Source organism: Dermacentor albipictus, unplaced genomic scaffold (genome assembly GCF_038994185.2).
Source record: "Dermacentor albipictus isolate Rhodes 1998 colony unplaced genomic scaffold, USDA_Dalb.pri_finalv2 scaffold_21, whole genome shotgun sequence".
Classification (NCBI taxonomy): domain Eukaryota; kingdom Metazoa; phylum Arthropoda; class Arachnida; order Ixodida; family Ixodidae; genus Dermacentor; species Dermacentor albipictus.
In genome coordinates, this window is record NW_027225575.1 from 3,460,025 (window position 1) to 3,485,710 (window position 25,686).

Consider the following 25,686-nt stretch of genomic DNA (forward strand, 5'->3'; position numbering starts at 1 on the left):
GGAAAAACGACCCTTCTCCCCTTCTAGCTGTGCACCCACGGTATCAAGTTTGCACGCATGCGCATCCCTCCGAGACTGCAAGCGTGCATGTTTCTGCACTTCCTCCTTGTGCGCCGGCAATATCCGAATGTAGCCGTGAGGTGCCTCTCTTGCGATGGGTGCGAAACTATGTGAAGCCTGAGCTTGCGCGTGCCGCTGCGGCTGCTTTTTGTCGAGTCACGAGCGCCGACGCGTATGGCCCGGTGGCGAACCTAGCAAGTAATTTTTTTTTTAGCTGCACCATTTCGTGTCCAATCTTTGTTGTTCCTTTTTATGAATGGGGCATTCTCCCACAGAAGAGCATGTCAGAAAATGCCCTTATAGAAGGAGACAGTGTCAACTCCCATTGAAGACCAGCAGTTAGGACACATGGACCTGTGACAGAGAAGCTGACGGATGGATCTGGGACAGCGACGCTGGCCTGTACTTTCCTATCGTCTCCATTATCCATGGCAACCTGGTATGAAGAGCATGTGTTAGCCATTTATGCTTGAACTACTTTTTCCTGGAAACAGTTAACAAAATGTTTTGCATGGAACAAAGAAGGTATGTTCACCTGCGCAAGTATTGGCTCATAGGGAAGGCTGGCACATAGACTGGAGGGATCAAGGTCGGACATGTTGATCTGGACTGCACTTTTAACTCGAAGTCTATGGCAGCCTGAAAGCAAGAGTGCTTATGCTAATTTTCTGTTTGCCCTACGACATAGAATACACTGCCTACTTAAAGTACTCGGTAAAGCTGTTGAACAAGTCCAACTTAGGAGGAATTGTAGAAGCCCGGTAACCTGGGAAAGTTGGTATGATTTCACTGAGAGGGAAAATTAATTTGCACCCATTCAAATCTGAACTACTGGAGGCACCAGCACCTAAGCCAGAGAACCAGGGGTAGAGAGGCTGGCCAAGACTGCTTTCATCAAAACTCGTAGTAACATGATGGGAAGACGTCTGCCAGCCAATAACCGCTTCAACTAAAACTGTGCAGCATAATGTGGATTAAGCAAGACATAAAAGCTATAGAGACAAGCCCACGATAACTATGCTCATCCCTGTAATGTTGTTTTCCTTTTTCGATGATGCATGGCACAGTTTTACTTCAAACTCATGTTTACAAAATGGCCTCATACTATGTTTTATTGTGGAGTGACTGTTTATTCCATCACACAGTCAGCGAGATCATTACAACAGTCAAGTGAAATGTTTACCTCTGCAAGCAGCAACAAGCTTTCAGCACAAGCTTGCATGGGCTGTGAATATGCACAGAGTAAGTGTACGACATGGCTTGTTGTGTCAGGTGTACTGTCACATTGGCCAACTGTATGAGGAAGCTTGGAGGTTCCAAGCTTGAGAGTATTAGTTATAATAATGGGAAGAATGTCATATACAATAATTCATTACAATTGAACCTTGTTATATGAAACAATTATAAATAGAATTATTGCTTAAATAACAGGTAGTGAATCACCAAGAGAATTACATGTATATGAAACTTCATACATCAAACTTGCTCAGACATTAAATGGATATATTGAACTCCGCAGCATTGGACATTGGGACACATATTAAAGGCTTCACTGCAGTACATCGGCAGATCCTGGTGGCGCAAATAGGACCTACAAATTCTGCATGGGCTAAAGGGCAGAAAGCGCTGCTCTGAATATATCTATGTAGTCAAAGCCTTTTTAACAAAGTGCTCGCACCTTCAAAATCCTTCGCTATGCAGGTCACTTTGTTTTAAAGGTTGCGCAGCTCACTGCTCACAATAGCTAAGCACTTTCAACAAAAGAAAATCTTTAACAAGAATTCAAGAGAGACTTAATGAAAAAGACCGCTAATCTTTCTCTGCAAAATATCCCTGACAGCATGTTCTACTGTAGCCTCCCTGTGCTCCATTGAGGTTCCCAGCTTGCTCTCCAACCAAATGCAGGAACCATGCAAAGCAAAGCCCCCGATTGTCTAGTTCCCCAAGCCTCCCTTGCTGCAAAATTTTTGGTCGCCTTCGTTGACATTCGCGGCCTATCCATGCATTCGTCAGCCATTGATCCGTTACAACAAGTAGCATATGAGGTGAGTGAATCCTGGGGCAGAGCAACAGCACTAGTAATATCAGCACGCTCTTCAAATACACTGCTGTTAGCGCTAGCGCACAGCTTACCCTGGTGACATCTTCGTGGGGCACTGGCGGCACTGGTGCGGCATTCGTTTTATAAACGTCAATCAGCCACCAGGGACGCATTGGTTTCTTTGTTTTACAGGCAAATTAATTGTGGTCTTCATTCTAGAGCTGTTCGATTGTAATCTAGTGCTTATGCTGACGCTACTTGCTGCATGCCGCGGTTCGTTTTCCTCACGTGATAGTGTGTGACGCTGTTGTATCTCAGCTTTTGGACTTTAAAACCAGCAAGCATCTAAAATGTGCTGCATAATAGACAGTTTTAGTTTAGCATACATCACTGTGCATGCGCAGAATGCTAAACGACCCATTGCGTATAGCGTACACACACTATTTCTCAGATTGAGCATTAGCGTCTTTGTGTGGTTTGCGGAATTGGCGTGAAACATGGCGGCGGCCCCGGCTGCCAGCTTTGATTGAATTGAATTTGGCGTTGCTTTTGTAAATGGATTTCGTTCTTAGCAACTGACTGTGTAAATGGCTTTCGCTTAGTCTCAGGCTGCTTCGATGACAGAGTATTATGGATAACCTTGTGGTGTTTTCGAGATCGCTTCTCGTTTCGAGTGAGTCGACGCCTAACGAAAGAAACATCCGACATGTTAGCACCACCTATAGCTACAGTAGGGAGATAGCTGCAATGACGGCACATGGCCTCTGAGATCTGAACATCTCGCAGGCCAACTAAAACTGAAAAAAATGTGTGCTGCTTAGCATACGCTATATATACTATAGCGTATAGCATACGCTATAGTTGCGTACGCTAAATTAAAGCTGTCTAATGTCAGACCCATAAGTTAGCTTCATCCCAATACAGTGGTGTTACGCATTCAACCATGCACTTAGCATTGTGATGAAGTATACCAACAGTGGGAAAGGGTCATAAACACTGGACATAGCAAGGTTACGCGGTCAAGCATACCATAGCGCTGAAGCATACTGAAAGTGGAAAAAGATAAAATTACATGCAGAGTATCCTGTCGGAGTTATCTAATTGATGCATAAGCATTTGCTACTGATCACCTACTGTTTTGTCGTCATATGCTGCTGCGTTTCATATAATTGCGAGAAATGCCACGAAAAAATCATGAAATGGAGAAGCGCAGATGCAACACCGAAATGTTAAACAAAGACCAGCATGAGTATGAAGCAGAGGCCAGTAGTAGCACTCTTCACTCCTTTTATATCATGGTGCGTTTGGATGATGTTGCTGCTTCATGGAAGATGAGCATTGGCCAATGCGTGCTGTTCTACGTGACGTAATTGAACAGTGTCACGTTAGGTAGACGTCATACGTAGATGTCAATGATGCTGCCTCCTCTCGATGCAAACCATTATCAACTGTACATTAGCGGCCGCTGCTTATGGCGCGGCTGCGCAGGCCCGATCTCACAATTCGCTCGCTCATGCGGGCCTTATCTTGAAAGCAATCATCTTACGTGACGGACGAGTTTTTTCATTGGGTAAGCATAGAAACCTTTACGCATTTTGTTTTAAAGTGAAGCTTTCTTTGTCTCTTCCTTTCACTTTCCCACTCCAGCTGCTGATGTCACACACACCACGTCGGAGGGGGGAGGGGGGTGTTCAGAGTGTGTATATACATGACAGGCACAAGTAAGAGAGGAAAGGAGATGGGAGAAGCTTGTTTTCACCCCAGCGCATCGAATGTGCACAATGCCCTCTGGAGCTCCCTGGCCGTTGTCACATTAGCCACCTGACAGCTGCAATTATCCGTGACTCCTTTCGGAAGCACTGAAGAAACTGCAATGCTTACGTGCGAGGCCAGAGGGGACACAGATAGAACTGTAGAGAGAAGAGGGAGAAGAGGCAGTTCCCATATAAGATGGGGGAAGTGACGTGAGAAGGCAAGGAAACTCCACTAACATACAACAGCGGTTGCGGGGTGCTTATGTTCAAGGCACAGTGCAATATGTTGCTGCTATTTCTGAAAAAATAAACACCATGCAAATATGTCAAGTGAGCAACTCACACAGGGCGTGCAGAAGCAGAGCCGCATTAATTAAAACGCACCGCAGCGTCCAGGAAACACTACAGAAGTGGTTGACCATCAAATCAACACTTCTGTGCCCGCCGCATTAGCTCTGCTGCTATGGCATTGCGAGAGGTCATGGATTTGATCCCAATCGCGGGAGCCACATTTCGACAGGGGCGAAATAGAAAACCCATGTGCACTTAGATTTTGGGACACATTAATGAACATCACGGTGTCAAAATTAATCTGGAGTCTGCCACTATGCTGTGCTTCATAATCTGAGTGTCGTTTTGGCACGTACAGCCCCACAATCTAAGTTTAATACTTCCGCCATAACGCGATGTGCCATATGAGGAAATGACAACACTCAACCTTCTCAGGAGTTATAAGATATGGCCCACAACAATGCCTCATGCAAACACCCCTCCCTGTGTGTTCTGCCTATTGCGCAGGCAAACAGCAGTGGTGCCCACAAGGTAACGTTTAACATCAATTCGCCAATCTCATGTTAGCATAAATGTTGAAGAAATTAAGCTTTAGCCGTCAACACTGCTAATTATCGTCAATCAGAGCATCCAGCATGGAAAGCTTCACTTACATCAATTCCCGCAGGGTGTGGGATCTGCATAATTTTTCTCTTATTCCTCATTTTTGTGTGCGTAGCATGAACAGGAAGATGTTCCAATGAGCTAAGTTTTGAAAATATACTATTATATGTGCAATCTCCGGTTACGGTAAAAGCACCGAGACCCTTAAGAAGTGTACAGGCAGGGATTTAGGGCTATTTCCGGCAGGGCTGTGGTGATTTGGGCCCTTGCTTCGCCCATATGCAAGCTCCGTATACGAGAATGCAACACAGCCTTGCACATGTTCCCGGCTATACATGCGCACATGTGCCGTCATCTGTCGCAATATGAGCACCGAGACATCTAATAACTCACCTGACACCCATTCAAAGCTGGTTCTGACGTTGCTGCAGTGATGGACCGCAATACATCACGGAAGCTTCAGTGCATAACACAACTGCATTGCGGTGAAGCTCAGTCTAGGGCATTGGCATTGAAACTTGTTTAAGCAATCACATTTCCTCAAGCCACAACCAGCATGCATATTCGTGCTCTTAAACTGCACAAGGGCCATCCATATGCCGACGTGTCGGAATGTTAAGTCAGGTGTAGTTCCGACCAGAATGCACATATTGTTTGGCATGTCTAGAAAGTGTTCCTTAAGTCACCTCTGCCGCATTACAGTTGAGTTAAGCAGGGAAGCTTATGCAATGTATTGCATTGAAGCATGTTAAAAGCAAAAAATTGCAATTTAATTGCTGTGGTGATTTAAGCCCCTTCTTTCGGAGGCCATGACCGTGCCCCTCTGGAGGGCACAAAGGAGTGAGGAATCATGGTTGGAGAGCATGACACGAACCCTGGCGATGGAGAAACACCTTTGATGACCTGCTCTACAGAAACTGCACTGCTTGTTCAGCAGGCGTTAATCAAGAAGCTAGAAAAATGAAACCTAGTAGTCCGGATATTTATTGACTACAGCAAGGCTTTTGACAATGCAACACAAGATTTTATTAACAGAGTTCGCTGCCAACGGTGTAAACGGAATGACACATTTTGTTGTGTTCGTATCTGCTTGATTGCAGGCAATACATTGTCATTGGAAATAGTATTTCCTTCGACAGGGCAATATTGTTAGGTGTCCCACAGGGCAGCATTTTAGGTCCCCTTCGACATTTACGTTAATGACATGATAGACATACGAGGGTTGATCCAGAAGTAAGGTTCCCATCAATTTTAGAAAAAGACAACATTGTTTATTCTCATATAAATTTACGTTATTGGAAAGATGAAACTTACATAATCGGCATCTTTTCGGCAACTTATGAAATTTACATAATCGGCAACTTATAAGTAAAACTTTTATAAGTAAAACGAAAACATATAGCTTATTTGTCCATAAAGCATCTAAACATGAACTTGTAATGCGTTACTGGTCCATTTTATCCAGTGGAAAATAAACCCCATCTTGGAATGCATCTTGGGGAATGCCACGTGATAGCCAGCGAGCTTGCATTTTGCATCCAATCTGGTCCTTTCTGATGCTAACGTGCTGCACAGCGTGCATCACATACTCCCGCTCTGCGAGGTTTTCAAATGGGTCAGCATGCGCACCTTCTAGCAGACATAAGTCTTCGTCTGTGCAAATCTATCTTGTAAAGAGCAAGGCAGACAAGGTGCCTCGATGCACGAGCCAGAGTAGGTGTGTGCATCGACCACCCTTGCTAGGAAAAAATGGCAGCAACCTTCTGCTCAGGCAGCTTGTAAGCGGACCGTGTTTCTGACTCCGCCAGCCCGCTTGCACCTAAGCGAAGGGCGCATGTGCATTCGCGCTTCCGCTCAGCTGCTTAGCAGAGTGTAAAAACGGCAAACTCTACTAAAGCAACCAGATCACTTGGCTTCATAAGGCACTATTTGCACTCAGCTAACTCCAAGACAAAATTTCTCGCTTACTTGACTCCGACTCTAATTTGTGTCGAGGCCTACCTCGAACACAAACTAGTCCTTGCAAAATAAGGTTGCTCGCTTCATCACAAGAAACTACTCGCATACATCTAGAGTTACGGAAATCAAATATTAAATTAATTTAGCTCCTCTCAATATACGCAGGCTTCTGACAATATTGTCCTTCTTTCATAAACTTTACTCCAATCGGTTGTCCCACGTTACTCTAAATATCAGACTAGCTTGTGACGTGTGTCTTGACGGCTTGATCACCAACTTAAAATCGCACCCATCTTCGCCCACACTAATCCGTTTTTCCACTCACCTCTCCTCCTCGCTATCTGACACGACTCATTTGTACATAATTTGAAGTTGTTCCTAGATATCTGAACTACCTCTTACCTTGCTGTTCTGTTCCAGTTGCATTTCTTGATGTTCTTATTTAATATGCAATTTTGCTTTCCTGTTTAGAAATCTATACTTAAATTTTTTTCCATTGTTTTGTAATGTGAAACAGCTCATTGTGATAAGTCAAGTATTTTAGGAACCTTGAACCTTGTAATTACTATGTTTTTTTCACACACTGTATATACCCTGTAATAAGTCATTTTTTTTGCACTAATTCATGTTGTTCCAATTCATATTTCTTGTTTAGTTGTGTACATTTGGTATTTTTTGCTCCTTTCATTGTAATCCCTGTAAGAGTTGGTGTCTGCCATGAAAAGGGTACCTGGCCCATACCATTGTTCGACTCATTCATGCTAAGGATGTTGTTGAAGGGAGGAACTTGTTCTCATTAAGAATGAAGAGTAGGGGATTTATTTACAATATCTACATGAAGGGTGGAGAACATTACATCTGATCAGTCTAGCATGACTGAAATGCACACTGAACAGCCGAAAATGCTTAAACACTCTCTCTCCTTACTAGATCCCTAGGCCAGGGAAAGCTGCCATCCAACCTTCATCCAACCAAAGCGTCCAAAGTCGTCGAAGTACCCGCCTTTGAGGGCGAAGGTTCACACACTCTCTTGCACTTTTGTTTTACTGAACACACCAAAATGAGTGGGGCCTCATAGACAGGTGTTGTCACGCTTGACTCAAGCTGGCACGTCTTGGTTCCCGAGCTGACTCTGCAGTTAGCTGCTGAATCTGTCATGACTGTGACTTTTACCAGAGTACATGGGGGAACGCCATAGAACAAACATTTCCAGGAGTTTTCTTGCTCCAATTGGTCCCTGAAGGTGACAGCGAACCAGCTAACAATCCTGTCCACCAAACGTGTCTAGCCTTACTGGCTCCGAAGGGCTATTCGAAGGGGGCGTGTTGGCTTCACGAAGCGATTCATTGCAGCGAAGCCAGAAGGTCACTATCCCCGCTGGCCAATCGTAACATCCCCCACCCCTATGCCTCCTGGGCTCTTTAGAGTACTTGAACAAAAAAAAGTGTTATGGATGTTAATATGACCGGTATAAACAGCAGCGTCGCAGCAACACGGACTGCTGCAGACGGCAGCACCAGGTGTGCTGATGACGTTCTGATCATTACAAGCTGATACTGCTCTTTAGTGCCTTATCCATCTACGTCAAACCATTATGCGCTGCGTGGACCATATCTTGAACGCCGTGTTCTCGTCGCTTTGCCTTGAAGAGCAAGCCCATATCTTGAAAGCGATCTGCGAAAGGGGCACGGTGCGGTGTGTGCTGAGAGATTTGCGAGCGCTGCTTCGATCTCGTGGTAGCGACAGGCAGAACAAAGGTAAAGCCACTCGCTGCTGCATGCTCTATCTATATTGTATGCACTTTTCACTTTGTTGAGTGCTTGAAGGCTGTTCACCTCCGCCGTGGGTCGGCCCAGTATTGCACTATCTCTGGGATCGGCCCACAGTTTTATCTTGCGTGATGGAGGTTTGGTAAGCATAGAGATGCTTACACATTTAAGAAAATTTTAACACCCAGAACCAGCCAATTGGTACCATGCCAGTATGTTGCAAGTACTTTTATTTAAGTAGGTAGAAAGCCTTTGTAAATAATTAAATAAAAGTTTTGTGGGCTAATGAAAGCAGCTGTGTGCCTAGGCGTCGGAGAGGCAAGAAATTACAACTGCACTAAAACAATTCGCTCTGTCACACATAACAAAAGAAGTGAAGGTGAATGTCTTATGTGCATTGCAAATGACGCATGTGCTTTCATATGCACTATGGCATATGCACAAGTGTATTACACCCGATAACAATGCAAGAAGCTCGACAAGAGACTGCCGCGAGGCTATGAACGGCGTCCAGAAGGAGGGGCCATAGCACAAATGGATGCAAAGATGGCAGTGGTGGACACAAACAACATTGCTACCATTCCATGCACTCTTTTGTTACAAGGTGGTTTGCTGGCCTCTGCAAATAGATATGAGTCGATTCATCAGCTAACTGTAGCTTTAGTTGCTGATACCCAACCGACCTGATGAAGCGGTGCTGATTAGGGCCAATGGTCAGGGTAGTGTGCCATGAAATTAGCTTTTGTTGATAGTGATATGGGCTGCAAGCAGTCGCAGGAAGCTTGGTGTTAATATATTGGTACGATTGGCGATTGTTTCCGAGATCATTCGTACGGGTTTTTGATAACTGATGAAGCACTGCTGTATCAGTGCATAAGATCACAGCAGATCTGCTTTCCATGTGAAGCTTTCATCACTTTAACTTGCATATTATTCTACTATATGCAGGGCTCACAAACCATATACGATATTTTCCAGACAATAATTTGAACCTGGCACAAGTAACCTCCCCCTCTTTTCACAAGTCAACAACCATCACAAGTGTGCACAGAAGTTAGTTTCTGTACTTAAAGGATCACAAATTGCCATACAGTTCGGAACCACGTGCAAGAACACATGTATGCAATGCAGACTGTGTGCCTTCCAGTGGTCAATGGGTCTTAGCGCATGCCATTGTGCTTGCTATGAATGCTGCTTTTGTCACCGTACCCTGTTAGCATTGCATATAGTAATTGCTTCGATTGGTGTTGACAGCCAGGACGAATTTTTACTGAGAGAGGCATGCCTGATAATCAGATCGTGGTATTGGCATGTAAAAACGCAGATTTGTTTTGTGTTCTTGTTTAGAGACAAACCAAGTGCCCTTGAAATGCTGACCTCGGGCAATCCATTGCATTACTGCAAATATTACTCAATATTTGAAAAGTCTAGTAGATGATCCATCTCAAACTGAATTACTTGCACGTTCACTATTTGTTTCCTATATTTAGGTCTTCTTCTCATACCCCTGCTGAAAACGCTGCGTTGCCCTGAAAGCGTGAAAATACCGCACCTTTGCGCCGTTCACGTAGCCAGGTTTCAGGCAAGTTGAATAGTAGCTAAATGGTGTAAATGTAAAGTGCTTAAGTTAGAATAAACCACCCGGTTATCTTTTTCCACAGCTACAAGTAAACAAAAGCTGAAGCGGCCTTCAAGTGTTAAGTGTGGAAAAAGATGTTTTGTTGCAATGGCTGTGACTGAAGACAACACAGGTATGTATGTGGTTTTCCAATTCAAGCACAGAGGCCACGACTTTGAACTGGGTGGTGTTTTTCTGTCCAAGTCGGAAAGAACTGCTATTGCTGGTAAGAAACCGCTTTTGCTCTGCTTTATAATACATAAAGAGTGGTTGTTGAGTTTTCAACATCCCAAATACAAGGCAATACTCATGCCAGACCATGCAATGAAATTGGAGCACATGTTAGTGCATAAAGCTTTAGTTGCTGATACCCAACCGACCTGATGAAGCGGTGCTGATTAGGGCCAATGGTCAGGGTAGTGTGCCATGAAATTAGCTTTTGTTGATAGTGATATGGGCTGCAAGCAGTCGCAGGAAGCTTGGTGTTAATATATTGGTACGATTGGCGATTGTTTCCGAGATCATTCGTACGGGTTTTTGATAACTGATGAAGCACTGCTGTATCAGTGCATAAGATCACAGCAGATCTGCTTTCCATGTGAAGCTTTCATCACTTTAACTTGCATATTATTCTACTATATGCAGGGCTCACAAACCATATACGATATTTTCCAGACAATAATTTGAACCTGGCACAAGTAACCTCCCCCTCTTTTCACAAGTCAACAACCATCACAAGTGTGCACAGAAGTTAGTTTCTGTACTTAAAGGATCACAAATTGCCATACAGTTCGGAACCACGTGCAAGAACACATGTATGCAATGCAGACTGTGTGCCTTCCAGTGGTCAATGGGTCTTAGCGCATGCCATTGTGCTTGCTATGAATGCTGCTTTTGTCACCGTACCCTGTTAGCATTGCATATAGTAATTGCTTCGATTGGTGTTGACAGCCAGGACGAATTTTTACTGAGAGAGGCATGCCTGATAATCAGATCGTGGTATTGGCATGTAAAAACGCAGATTTGTTTTGTGTTCTTGTTTAGAGACAAACCAAGTGCCCTTGAAATGCTGCATGCAATGCATTGACCTCGGGCAATCCATTGCATTACTGCAAATATTACTCAATATTTGAAAAGTCTAGTAGATGATCCATCTCAAACTGAATTACTTGCACGTTCACTATTTGTTTCCTATATTTAGGTCTTCTTCTCATACCCCTGCTGAAAACGCTGCGTTGCCCTGAAAGCGTGAAAATACCGCACCTTTGCGCCGTTCACGTAGCCAGGTTTCAGGCAAGTTGAATAGTAGCTAAATGGTGTAAATGTAAAGTGCTTAAGTTAGAATAAACCACCCGGTTATCTTTTTCCACAGCTACAAGTAAACAAAAGCTGAAGCGGCCTTCAAGTGTTAAGTGTGGAAAAAGATGTTTTGTTGCAATGGCTGTGACTGAAGACAACACAGGTATGTATGTGGTTTTCCAATTCAAGCACAGAGGCCACGACTTTGAACTGGGTGGTGTTTTTCTGTCCAAGTCGGAAAGAACTGCTATTGCTGGTAAGAAACCGCTTTTGCTCTGCTTTATAATACATAAAGAGTGGTTGTTGAGTTTTCAACATCCCAAATACAAGGCAATACTCATGCCAGACCATGCAATGAAATTGGAGCACATGTTAGTGCATTTGAAATTCATGATTTCCACATAATTCGAGGCCACTTTACTGACTGCAGGGCATTATAGTTAAAGACATCATAAACATGTTTATCATTTTGCTACATTGTATCAATGCCTGAAGAGTTCAGAGAGAGAGAGAAAAGGGAACCGTTCTCCAATTTCACAGTGGTAACAACTACCTTGGCACAGCCAGTGGCCTACATTTGACCTATATGGCTATTCTTATTGCAGGCAACGACTTTAGTTATTTTATACTTGTTTGCATCACTTCATGTACCAAGCAGGAAGGTGTAGTGCCTCCTGGTGCACTGTAGGCCACGCAGCAGACTGTGGCTTTTTCTCTTTCTGCTTTATTTTTCAGGCTTGCAGTTAACTGGATTGGTATGACTTATGATCCTAGTGGGATTCAATGTCTCAAAATAGCAGTAAGCTGGAATAATTTCCACTTGGGATTACTTAAGGTGCATTGTACATAATTATGTCTGCCATTTTGCTGAAACTGATGTGCAAGTATTACAGACATTGATGAAACTGCGACCTCTCACCACTACTGTAGGTCATCCACAGCAGATGTGCTTTCCATGTGAAACTTTCATCAGCTCAAGTTGTATTTCAGTCTACCATATGTAGGGCTCACAAACCATGTGCCATACTTTCTGGACTATAATTTGAACTGTTGTACAAATCACCCCCTTTCCCCCTCTTTTCACAACCTTCAAAGGAAAAATATGTGTATATATCTCATTGTATAAGATGCATCTATCTTAACTTGGGTCAGCATCGTGAAATGCGATTGTGCATGTTTATACACTTATCCTAAAATGTCGTACTTAGCCATTTCAGGGCAATAAACTTCAGTAAAAAAAATTTTCATGAGCCGCACATTCTAGCAGGCAAAATAAACTGCAAGCACATTGCTGGAGAAAAAGATTATCTCATGTTGGTCTTGCATATATAAGTTACACTGTTGTATAATACGTTTGGACGAAAATGAAAAGAATAGTGGCACCTATGGTACCTAAATATTTTGAATGCTCATGAATCAGCTATGTGAATGAAACATGATTGGAATGATCACGATAATTTGGCTTACACCCCGTCACACGGCAAATCTAATGTCATTTCCAACAAATTACATTTCTTGCGATTAATGTCATTATCACAGTGCGCTGTCACACGGCGAAAACTGTCATTTGAAAATGATGACAATGACGATAGTAAAAAAAAGACACGCCTCAAACCCACTTTTGTCCAATAATTATTTTCCAATATGCTAAATTCCACTAGAATATGTGATCGTTGCTTTCAAACCGTAGCGTTTGATCACTGACTTGTCGACATTGCCAACGAAGTCGAGTCCAGCTAAGGCAAGCAACAGGGCGAAGAGAACGATACGTGCGTCCGCTACATCTGCTAAAGTGGTAAGAGAAGGGCAGTTGCATGTCATCGCCGTTCTGATGTGCATGCGACCTTCTAATATCCTCATTCTTGGAGCGTGCCACAGGAAAACATGCGCACGCTTTTACGCCAAGTCAATTGAAGTGGCCGCGGCCGATGCTCCGGTGAGAACTAACACAACTGCTGCAGCGAAAGAGGGCTGTCTGGTCACTAAACTGAGAGTAGTTTTCTGAATTTACGCACGTGATGGACTTTAATGTTGTTAAAGCAATAATTAGGTAATAAAATGGATAGAATAACAGTTATTTCTTGTTAAAACAAAAAAGAAGCATGTACTGTTTGCAAAAAACTGGTAAACTTGTGGTGTCGAGGATACACATTCAGTTCCAAACGAATGCAAATGAGTTTGGCGAACTCATTTGTTTGTAAATGTCATTTTCGAAAATGTCCTTACGTTTTACCGTGTGACACCAAAGAAATGGCATTATCAGGAAATGTCATTTGTTGTAAATGACATTAGATTTGCCGTGTGACAGGGGTATTCAGGGTGCCTACCAACCGGGAAAACCAGGAATTCTCAGGGATTTTGAGTAGTCTGGAAAAAGTCAGGGAAAACTCAGGGAATTTGGGCCTCTATCAGGGAAAATTAGCGGCAGTTTTATTGAAAGGGTCGAAAGTCGCGGTAATGCTGGCTCGAGTAGCAGACAGGAATCGTAATGACTCGTCTTTGACGCCCTGTCGTTGGCAGGAGGAGTTGCCAGTGTACAGTCAACGAGCGACTTTCCGGATTCCTGATAATTTGGACGGCTTTGCGGCGCCACCTCGTACCCCATAGTGTCAACGTATCAGAACGTGTGAAATTTCCGACGTAAGAACTCCTTGCCGTCCGATTTTCCGGACGTTTTGCCGCGACCGCAGGTTCGAAACGGCATTAATCAAAGGCACCACCGCTGCCGTTTTGATTACTTCGCCGCCTCGAACCGGCACTCGCACGCAGATCCGCTGGCACCCGTTGCCACCACTGCGGCAACGCTAGGCCTAGCTGCTTCGAAGTTCGCTACGAAGCTTCTTGCCATTAGGTGCCGAACTTTTTATTGAAAGAATTCGCTGCTGTCAGCAATGGCACGGACTCCACCTTTGTGGTCCTTGCGATTGGCTTAGAAACTTGGAAAACATGGTGCGTTGCATAATGCCGGTTCGTGAAAGTCAGCTTCGCCTCTGTACAGAAATGTTACTCGGTAAAGCTTACGGAAAAGTATTGCAGTGAAGCATAACAAGCGTGGGAAGGGGCTATTGCCACGCAATACAGTATGTATATCTTAATTACGCACGCGGGCACCTGGCATTTCCTGTCACAGTACGAGCACAGGTATGCCTAATATGTGTACCGACAGGCCTTCAGAGTGTTTTCGAACGTGCCTGTGGCGGTTTGAGCCCCTAAGGGCAGTAAATGACATGCATTTATTTTTTTCCAACTGGCCGATTTTTCGGACGTTTTCGCAGCCCCTAGGGAGCTCGAAAAATCGGTCGTGGACTGTGCAACTGATTAAGATGCTTCAAATGGTCCTTGGGGCGGACAAGAACAGAAGTGACCTACGCATTGAGGAATAAACGAGAAAGGAAGCTTGCTGCCGCCGTTTTGAAAGAGCTCGAGCTCAAAAAGTAAAGTTTTGGCTCATGCCGAGATGCAGGTGTCTCTCATCCAAACCAAAATACACTCTTTGAAGCAGTGCAACACAACACTCGGGCGTTGTGCGCGGGCTGAGAGTATGTAAGGACTGTTGAGGTTGACTTACGAGCTGTTGAGACAGAATCTCAATTGTGAGAGTTCAGGCCTCATGCCACAGAGGTTGCTATCAGTTGATAGAAATAGCTCATATTAGAAAATATTTGCCTTTGTATGCATCTCCTTTTTATTCGTATTTGATAATGTCCGACCCTATTTGCAATTGTTTTCGAAGACACTTTATTTGCTGTGCATTTTAATAACCCCTGCCGTCTATTCTCTTTTTGAATAACATAAACACTGCTCCTTAGTATTCAAATTGGATTAAGTTGCTTTTTTTTTCATGTGCTTACTAGAGAGTGACAGCATCAGGTGATATGGTTTCAGCCCGTGTTGATATAAAACATAGTTCTGCATCACTCAGGGAAATTTGCTATGGCACTCGGGGAAAACCTGGAAAACTCAGGGAATTTGGAAATGTCAACTTGGTAGACACCCTGGGTATTAGACATGAACTCGTAAAACAGCTTCAAGTGTCCAGTCAGTACTCTACTTGACTGAAATAATACCTTTAACTCAAAAACCCACATGACTGCATAGCCTTCAAAGCATACGTTCACAGGTGTGTCTGCTCCGTAAATATGGATGAGTGACTGATAAATCAACTCTATAAATAATTGCTGAAAGCTTTAATTGAAAATTTTTATATTGACATTAATCAAATTATGTCCATCAATGCAGTCAGTAACAGTGATGTTTATATTTAAGTTAATCTGGAAATGCTGCACGTTTTCGATTGCCGACTCTGTTTTGCCCTTCTATGGTGGCATGCCACTATGGAAGTGGCAATAACTTCTGCTGTGGAATGTAATTGGAAAATGAAGTTCTAACTGAAGGATAGAAATTGTAAATAATGGCAATATTTAGTAAAGGAAATAAAAGTGGAAGACATTTTTGCCCTGGGTAGGATATGAACCACAATCTTCACATGTCCAGTCCAGTGCAATGCTTTCACAATGCTTCAGTAATGTCTTTTGTGCGGACAAGGTTACCAACAGTGAAGGATGAAATTGGCAGCCTAGCTGTAAACTTGGTACACACAATAAATTTCTTCACTTACGTACCTGATAGCACTGGTGCAGATAATCCCTATGACGGTTTATCAATGACACCAAACATTGAAACACTTAAATATGTAATCTTGCCTCTTCAGCAGCTGAAGGCTGCATAGCACCATGTCCTTGCAAAGAACTGACCTAAAAAGAACAAAAATTGCGACAGCTTGAACTATTTAACACACACCATTGCAAAAGGTTTTTGTAAGGCAATGTAACTCATTATTCAATTAAAGGAATTCTAAATAATGATATTAAAAATGTTCATCAGTGCCCATTTCACTTCCTTGCGTGCTCGGTAATAGTTACTTATGCTTCAACTAATATACACTTTTTCTCTACTCTGTCAAGACAAGCTGCGAGAAGGCGTGTTCATTGATGCAGTACTGGATAATGTGCAGTCCAATGTGGTTGAGACATTGCACCGCATTAACCTGTTAAGCAAGCAGGGTCTCCGCAACATAATGAGGGATGCCAGAGTCTCAAAGACCGAGCGGCTGCATGATAATGACTATGTGAGCGTGCAACTCTGGGTTGAGAGGATGCATAGTGAAAAGGAGAACCCATTGCTCTTCTTTAAACACCAAAAAGTGACATTCCTTTAGAGAAAAAAAATGAGGACCTTTTGGATGACAGATTTTATGCTAGTCATCATGACCATACCACAACAGGAGCTTTTCAAGAGGCTTGGAACTGATCGTGTATGTGTCGATGGAACACATGGAACAGCAGGTGAGCAGTACTATATAAATGCACTAATAATAAAAGCAAAAAAGAGGGAATGCTGTCTGAGAATAATTGCAATAGATTTGATGAGTAGTATTCCTTCACACATGATTTTTCTCACATTTTTTAATTGATGCAGTTCTCGATTATCAGTAACAGAGCAAGAATGAATTCATCGCTCTGTACACTGGTGATATCATTCCATTGCTACTGTCCTCATCGCTACATGCCCTGCATATCCTGTCTGTATTGGTACCACGCAGTTATGATAGGTCACATAATACAGCTCTTATCACATTTGTCTTGTGGGGATGCGCGACTGTCGCACGTCCCCTGTTGTTTTTCCTGTATAGCTTCCGTCTCCTGCATTGCGGCTTCGCCGCGGGCCCCAGGCCATGCGAGAGATGGCGCAAGTGTTGCACTGCCAACGCCGCCTCACGGCAGGGTTACTTGGGGGCGCAAGGGAGAACACGCTTCCTCTTTGGTTTGGGAGGGCAAGCAGCGCGGACGTGCCACGCGTGCACCGATCCATGCTTCTGCAAGACCATCTCGTGAGGCCTTGTGTGAAAGAGCCACCGTTCGCGTGACCGTGCACACGAACAACCAGGCGTTGGGATCCAGCAAGGGGCAAACATATTCGCTCGCTATCCGGTCACGGTGAGTTGGACTTCCGCGATTTGTCGCGCGCCCATTGGCATGTTTTGTGGATAGCAACTTGGCTAGCAGGCATTGATCTATGAAACGTGCAATAAATTCCCTTGTGATTGTTTGCACTACTGTACTGTCGTCCCTTTGACCCAAGAGTAAGGGATGAGAATCCCACAGTATAAAGTGCAGAAACAGTGCATTGCACTGTGTATTAGTGCCTTCTGTCAGAGGTACAGCTGTCTCGAGGCTGTTTGGCATCCTGAACTGTTTGCCAATTAGGCGAATCACTGATTACTGCTACAGTCAAAGGTGCTTTTTCTTGGCGGCAAGGGGTGGTTCCCTGAGGACTGCAAAAACAAAACATTAAGAAAATCAGGCAGTCCAAAAAAAAAATTAATGCATGCCTTTTACTGCCATCTAAAGGGAGGTGCTAGTCGAAAACATAACAAGAACCTAGAACTATGAAACCCCAGCTGTTTACATACTCTCTTCGGGTAATTTGAAATACTATATAAATAAGTTTTATAGCAACTTGCATAGGTTTTGTTCTGTACAACGACAATGTGTAAAACGTAGACATTCTTGCCCCCACTTTTTTATCTCTAAACTTCCATAATTGCAGACCAGTGATGGCGCCTAATCCTCCAAATCAACTGTAGAATACTGAAATATGTTACCGAAATTGATACCAAAATTGTTATTCACTGTTATGTTTTAAAAAGTGCATATAACAAGTGTTAAATTAGAACCTGTGAAACCATTTCAAAATGTTTAGACAACCAGTAATTGTTACTCAAGATTTTATCTTAAGTACATAAGTGATGTTGAAGATCAACCCCTCAGTGGTGGTGGTCAAGACAGTTTAGGATTTCAAGCACAAAATTGTCATTCTGGAGCAGTTTAGGAGCAGAATTTTTTTTCTACTTCGTGTTCCAAAAGATTTTGGGACACTTGGAGTAGTACAGAAGTAATCTAGCCATTTGGTGGAGCTTGTTATTACTGTGCAGTCAGTAAGTGCTGCTCAAGAGTGAAGCAAGACACAAAGCCAACAGCAACCAATTAAGCTTGCCTTCCCAAGGACGGTATACCATGCATATCATGTTGCAAACATTTTTGTTTGGATAGGCAAAGAACTTAATTTTGTACCCGCCCTAGTTGCTTAGTGGCTGTGGTGTTGGCCTGCTAAGCACGAGGTTGCAGGATCGAATCTCGGTCAGAGCCGCCGCATTTCAGTGGGGTAAAAGGCGAAAACACTCATGCACTTAGATTTAGGTGCACGTTAAAAAACCCCAGTTGGTCGAAATTTCCAGAGTCCCACACTACGGCATGCTTCATAATCAGAAAAGTGGTTTCGGCACACAAGACCCCATAATTTAATTTTTCTTAATTTTGTAAACCAACCACAACACTTATTAGGCTTCTTGGTGCTTGTGCTGTAGCAGAAGAGAGTATGTATGTGTGTAAATAAAGAAATGTAAATCATGCCATGTTACAATGGCCCCTTTCCACTGCTGGTATGCTTCACCACGATACATTGCATAAGCTTCTTCTCGTAGCAAGCTATATTGCAGCAAAATTGACGCTTGAAAACCGGCATTATACAACACTCAACAATGGTTGTGCTTTCCGCACTACGAAGGCAAAGCATTTGAGCATCCAAAATTTCAGCTGTCCTTATAATTAATTGCCTCTATGAGGTACGTGGCTGTGTTGCGAAGATACCCAAATTCTCATGCATGCCCAAAAAATAGTTTGTTGGGTGTATTTCTGCTTGGTAATGAAGACGGCTATAACAGTGCACATTGGTGACACAACAGTGGCCAAATGCTCAGATTTCTTTTAAGTAGAGTGCTGTGTGCTTTTATGACTTTGGTGAAGTTAGCATCTGAATTTGCCGTACACAAGTTATCTATTTATTAAACTCACGCACACATAATATCACTATAATGAGAAATGCATAGTGTTTTAGCTGTTCCCTGCAGTATGTTTTCTGACAACTGCTTTGATGATGGATGGATGAATAAATTTCTTGCGGTCCGTTGGTACATGCGATTGGTGCGCAGCGGGCCAATCCCACGTCGGGACAGAGAGGCCATGCCCCTCCGCCGCGTCGCAGGCTCGATGGACAACCCAGAGCTGTGCTTCAAGGTCCGAGCTGTGTGGAGCTTGGTCCCACTCTCCCCTTGGTGGTCCCGGCACCAGGGGGCAAGCCCAGAGCATGTGATCAAGGCTAGCTACATCCTTACAGTAGAGACACGCATTGTGAGGGTGCGCATCCGGAAAGATTTTGTGCAGGAAGGCCGGGCATGGGTAGGTGCCCGTCTGAAGCCACCTGTACATGACTTCTTGTGCTTTATTGGGCGCTTTGTGTGGTAGCAGCATGGTTCTCTTGACTAACTTGTAATGCTGGGTGAGATCGTTGTAAGTGACGAGGGGATCGCGCTCGCTTGCCCATCCTGCCGAGAGGGAGTCCGGGCTCACACGGTGAGTTAGATCTTGTGTGGTGTCGTGTGCTGTCTCGTTGAGGTCACTTTTTAAGAACAATATTTGATCACGAATATACTCTTAATGCTTCACACACAAAACAATTTGTTACCTTGTTGTGTCCATGAAAGGGTTGTATTAAGAATAATTTTTGGCAGCCTTGTTGACAGTTTGACAGCATTAATCAGTGAATCCTTAACAGGCACTCTGCAACACTTTTTCAAGAAGGAAAGCCAACCTACTCAGTCTCCAACACATGCGATTTTACATTTTGTCACAATCTTAATGCAGCTGGCACATCTGGGTTCAAGCTTATATAGTGCTAACTTAGGCAAGTTGGCACATGTTGCAGCACTTCATTTGTCTCCTTTATGTCCTATGTGTTGTAATGTTATGTTTTTTATTCAAGCTCATACTTTTGAGCAGCAAGCAAAATGCAGTTAACTTCATTCCGTTAATTCGACTGACGGGACTGATGAAACAGAATGAATTATTTGGTGGGTCAAATTTAAGAAGATGCAGAAGAAATGCCAACACGCATGACCGATTTATTTGCCATGGTTTACGTACAGATTCTAACATGCCCCAGAGTGAAACACACGCCCGCTGTCTGTGTGTCCAAAGTGCAAACTAGCATAGAAAGGACAAAAGCCCCTAAAATGAAAGAGAAATCAAATGCGCAGACAATTTCTATTTTAAAAAAATGGACAAGGGTCCAATGTGTTGCACATTGCAACCAATTTTCCAAAGTGAGCTTCGCCGCAATACAGTCGTGTTATGCGGTAAAGCATACGAAAATCGCCAAGGAAGTTTCGTTAAAGATGGCACATTAGAAATGGGTAAATAACACAATCAGACGTTTTGATCTGTGATTACTGTTTGGAGCTCCTCCTGGGCAGGCAGAAAATAGGCATTTCCTGCAGGAGATAAAGTCTGTTTAACACATCTACTGTCCTCTGAGGTGTGTCATCAAAGGGGTCGCTTATTGGGTTCACTGTAGGGGTCGGCATGCATGCCGACTGCTCAAGTTGGAATTATTGGGTGAAGGCCTATTTTAGTATCAAAATAACTAAAGTTTGGACCTATAGAAATGCACGTGTGTCGGCTGGGACTTTCAGCCGCGATCAAAGTCTACTGTTCTGCAGCCACTGAGCACTGCAGTATGCCAATATTCTGCTATGTGTAGTAGGAGATACATTCTCGCTGCGAAGTCCACTGCCTTATATATGGTACAGTCGACTTCTGTTAATTCGACTCCGGGTAATTCAATCCTGGCCAAAGGTCTTGGCCAGCAGTCATACATTTCTACAGTCCTGAATCTCTTATTTTGATCGTAAAATGGGCCTTCGCAGGATAATTTGAACTTGGAACAGTGACTCGCTGTTGACCCCTATGGTGAACCCAATAGCGACCCCTTTAGTGGCAGCACGTCTACCTCGGCGATGCTTAGGAAACAATGTATGCATTCAACACGTGTGATCGCGTGTCAACAGCTCCCATTTATGCTTGCCCTACGAAACTTTTCAAGCAAGAACCATATATCACAACGTTTAATTATGGTATTTACCTGATTCTAATGTGTGCCTCATATGTTAGCACTAGTAGATTGCAATAGTTGTACACTTTTCTTTTCAATGACACCCGCTGTGGTTGCTCAGTGACTATGGTGTTGGGCTGCTGAGCACGAGGTCGCGGGATCGAATCCCGGCCACGGCGGCTGCATTTCGATGGGGGCGAAATGCGAAAACACCCGTGTACTTAGATTTAGGTGCACGTTAAAGAACCCCAGGTGGTCGAAATTTCCAGAGTCCTCCACTACGGCGTGCCTCATAATCAGAAAGTGGTTTTGGCACGTAAAACCCCATAATTTAATTTTTTTTTCAATGACAGTGGTAAGCTCCCAGCCATAATTTGGTAATGCCTGCCATATGCATATCAACCCATTTTTATTCTTAAGTAAATTGCCTTTTCATGATCAGGGTCCCTTGCGAGCAACTGACCTAGGTAAAATTACTCCTGTACAGACTCTAGAGGCTGACTGGCGATGTGAATTCTTGAACATTGTCTTCTGCATATTAATCTTCAAACACACTCTAACTCTTTTTTGGTCAAGGTCCTCAATCACTAGTAATTTGTCCCCACTGTTGCCGAGATATTCACCATTGATCTGCAACAGCAGATTTGAAATGGCATTAATCAAAGTCAACACCGCCGTGTTATCTCACCACCTTGAATTGACACTCTCACACGCAGATCCACTGTAATCACCATGGCGGGAACGCTAGGCCTAGGTATGCTATTACGGTTCTTGCCATTCAGTGCTGTCTTTTTCATTGAAAGAATTCACCGCTGTCAGCAATGGTACCCACTCTGCCTCTGCAATCCTCGTAAAGCACGGCGCGTTGCATATTGCTGGTCCTCGAAAGGCAGCTTTGCCTCAGCACAGTGATGCTACGCGGTGAACTGTATGGGACGCAGCACATATACGTGCACTTGCCGTCTCCTGTCACAGTGCAAGCACCTATATGCCTAATAAGTGTACTGGCAGACCTTCAGAGCTTTTTCGGAAGTGCCTGTGGCGATTTGGGCCCTTAAGGGCAGTAAAAGACATGCATTCATTTTTTTCGGACATTGTAGCGGCCCTTAGGGACTCTGAAAAATTGGACTGTACAACTGATCAAAAGGATGCTTCAAATAACACGCAGTGGAACGAGGACAAGAATAGGAAGAACCATTGCTTTGAGGAATGACTGGGAAAGGAACTGTGCCGCCGCCTCTTTGAAGGAGCTCGAGCTCAAAAAGCAAAGTGTTGGCTGACACTAAGATGCAGGTTACCCACATCCACACCAAAATAAACCCCTTAAACAGTGCAGTGAAATGCAACACTGAGGCATTATGTGCAGTCTGAGAGTATCTCAGGACAGTTGAGGTTGACTTTCCAGTTGCTTGGAGAATCTGATATGTGACAAAGTTCGGGCATAATACCAATGAGCTTGCTATCAGTTGATACAAATAGCTCTATTTGCTTTTGTATGCATCTCTTTTTATTCGCATTTTAATATGTTCGACTATTTGCCCTGAGCTAGACCACTTTTTTTTTTTACAGTGAAGCTGTCTATTGCGAGGATCTGGCGGACCACATCCGTGCATAGATTAACAATTTTTCATACGATGGGCCGATCCTGAAGAAATTGCAATACCAGGCCAACCCGAGGCAGAAGTGAAGCAAGCATTAAGCACTCCCCATATGTGGGCTGATCCCGAAGGTCGTGAAATGCCAGTCCAACCTCCGGCGGAGATGAAGCAGGCTTTAAGCACTCCCCACACATGGGCCAATCCCATAGGTAGTGCAATACCAGGCTGACCTGCAGCAGAGGTGCAGTTCACCATTAAGGGGCCCACATACGCAGCTTCGCTGGTCAGCCTTTACAGAGTAAAGGGGCACCGGGTTTCTTTCGAAGATATTTTTAGTAGTTGTGCATTTTACAAACCCCTCGTTTCAGTTTTCTATTTTGAATAAAATAAACACTACTCCTTACTGTTCAAACTGCATTGTTTTTATTTTTTAACATGCTTACCAGAGAGTGACAGCATCAGGTGACATGGTGTCAGCTCATCTTGACATGAAACTTGGTGAAAACCTGAAAAAAATCAGGGAACTTGAAAATGTCAACTTGGTAGACACGTTGTTCTTCTAAGCATGCAGTATGGCACATAAGCCTGGAGGTTAACGAAGAATCTCGAGAACACGTTAAGGACCGTACAAAGAGCAATGCAATGATAAATGTTAAGAGACAGGAAGAGAGCGGTGTGGATAAGAGAGCAAATGGGGATGGTCGATATTCTAGTAGACATTAAGAGGAAGAAATGAAGCTGGGCAGGCCATGTAATGCATAGGGTAGATAACCAGAGGACCATTAGAGTTGCAGAATGGGCGCCAAGGGAAGGGAAGCTTCGCCAAGGATGATGAAATTTGAAAGCACAAGTTCGCATCAGCTAGTGCAAGACAATGATAATTGCAGGAAGGTGCCTTCGTTCTGCATTGAACTTTAAGATAGGATGATGATGATGGTGAATGCGTGCAACTCTTTAAAAAGAAATATGGGCCGGAAATAGCTTGCACAGTTCACCACGACACGAAACCGAATTCGTATGCTTTGCCACTAACACGGATGTATTCCAGCGAAGCTAACTTAAGAAAAGCGGCCACCATTGTGTAATCATCTCTATTTCATTGTTGGAACAGCTTGCGAAACATAGCATGATGTGTTGGAAGGAGCCCCGTAACTTTTTTTTCTTTATAGCCGGCTATAATATGCACATGCTGAATTTTTTATAATTAATGCTATGTGATGTGCAAATTAAGCAGCAATTTTATCCAGTATTAAAACGTACCTTAGTGTAACAATACAATGAGAGATGTAATCAAGAATTTGTATGTATGCACATCTGAGTGCGCATGCATGCGTGCTGTCATTCTTGAGTGCGCAAAGACGTGAAACTGGTCTTAGTGCAGCTTGGTAGCTTATAGTTTGTGAGGGGATTCGTAATGGCAGTGCTCCACCACGCCACAATGCAGCAGTCAACGCTGATGGTGTATCCACACGACGGACGGCTCCGCGCAAGTCTGTGCCGCAGACGCTTAATCCGCCGCCCATCCAGACGATGGACAGACTGAGCAGACGACCGCGCCGGAAAAATAAACATGGCGGCACCACCCGAAGCGACTGCCGTCCGCCTCGAACCTGTGAAGTCGTCGTCGTCCACTGTGTGACCCGTAATTTTCAAACAAGCTTGTATTTGGTTTAAATTTGTGTCCAGAAGCTTCGACAGCAATCCATTCGTGATGAGTGGGCACCGTTTCTGAAAGAGATACTCAGATTCTCGGCGTGTAGGCTTAGAGTGGCTGTATGGCTGAACATGGCGTCGACAATGTTGTGGCGGCCCGGGCGGATCTCAGTGGACGTAAGTTATTATGATTGCTTGTTTCTACTCACTCTAGATGGCGCCATCGGTGTAACAAAGACTTTGTCAGACTTTGTCATACGTGTTTTTCACTCTGAATGAAAATGGCAATCGAAAGGAAACGACGGTTGGCCGCAATGGCTGTCGTTTTGTCCGAATTGGATGATGACGAGTGCTTGTTTCATCGAAAGAGGTCTTGTTACGCTCTCGTGTCCGCGTTATCGGTGAGAGTCATATCCCACAACGCGGCGAACTGCTCCACGAGATGTAAGAACAAAGTTACCTCGTCCGCTCAGGTTCATTTCAGTCGCTCTTGTGCGAGTCGCACGCTCGCGAACAGACATGAATGGTGTCAGCAGTGATGAAGCTGTTTCAGAAAGATCCCAAAGCCGCGCTTGTTGCCACACTGTAGAGCATGCTAGGCTAAATCCGCAGCGTTCAACTCCCAAAATCCGGATGCGAAAAATAGCACGGCATTTTCCGTCCGTGGGGGTCGCGGACGACGCGCGGACGGTACAAATCCGTGACGCATAGTCATGTGATGCGCCGTCCGTCGCGAAAAAGATGGATTTCGTCTGTCGTGTGGATCCACCATGAAGAGAGGAAATGCTAATCTTACCGACACTGCACATGCTCAACAGGCCAGTGAGAGTGCTGACACGTGAGCTTGAAGCTCGCCAGATCCATCTAACAATTTGTGCGTCGTACATGACAGCATACTAATCTACATTTAATCATCGATTTATTTCAACTACCATGTACGTCGACGTTGTCTCCGTAGTGTTGACCCCCTCCCCTTTTTTCTTCGAGGATACTTCTGACAGTGAAAAATAACACTGAATGTCCACATCAACAG

At 44.0% G+C, this 25,686-nt stretch overlaps 1 protein-coding gene across 11 annotated transcripts in view; it reads right to left on the reverse strand.

The window, feature by feature from the left end:
• Positions 1-443: 443 nt before the first annotated feature.
• LOC139052281 (uncharacterized) overlaps positions 444-25,686 on the reverse strand; it is a 42,616-nt gene continuing 17,373 nt past the window's right edge. For 6 of the 11 annotated variants that reach the window (XR_011509817.1, XR_011509820.1, XM_070529365.1 and 3 more), the window contains 2 exons: positions 23,444-23,506; positions 23,030-23,152 (listed from right to left, as the gene is read on the reverse strand). Coding sequence is in view for 8 of the 11 variants with exons in the window: in XM_070529365.1 (XP_070385466.1) it covers positions 23,479-23,506 (28 nt within the window). In the remaining 3 variants the exon portion in view is untranslated. Of the gene's footprint in view, positions 497-635; positions 700-8,037; positions 8,383-14,988; positions 16,149-23,029; positions 23,153-23,443; positions 23,507-25,686 lie in introns of those variants that run through there. The other 5 variants (XR_011509818.1, XM_070529361.1, XM_070529363.1 and 2 more) reach the window with 4 other exon arrangements.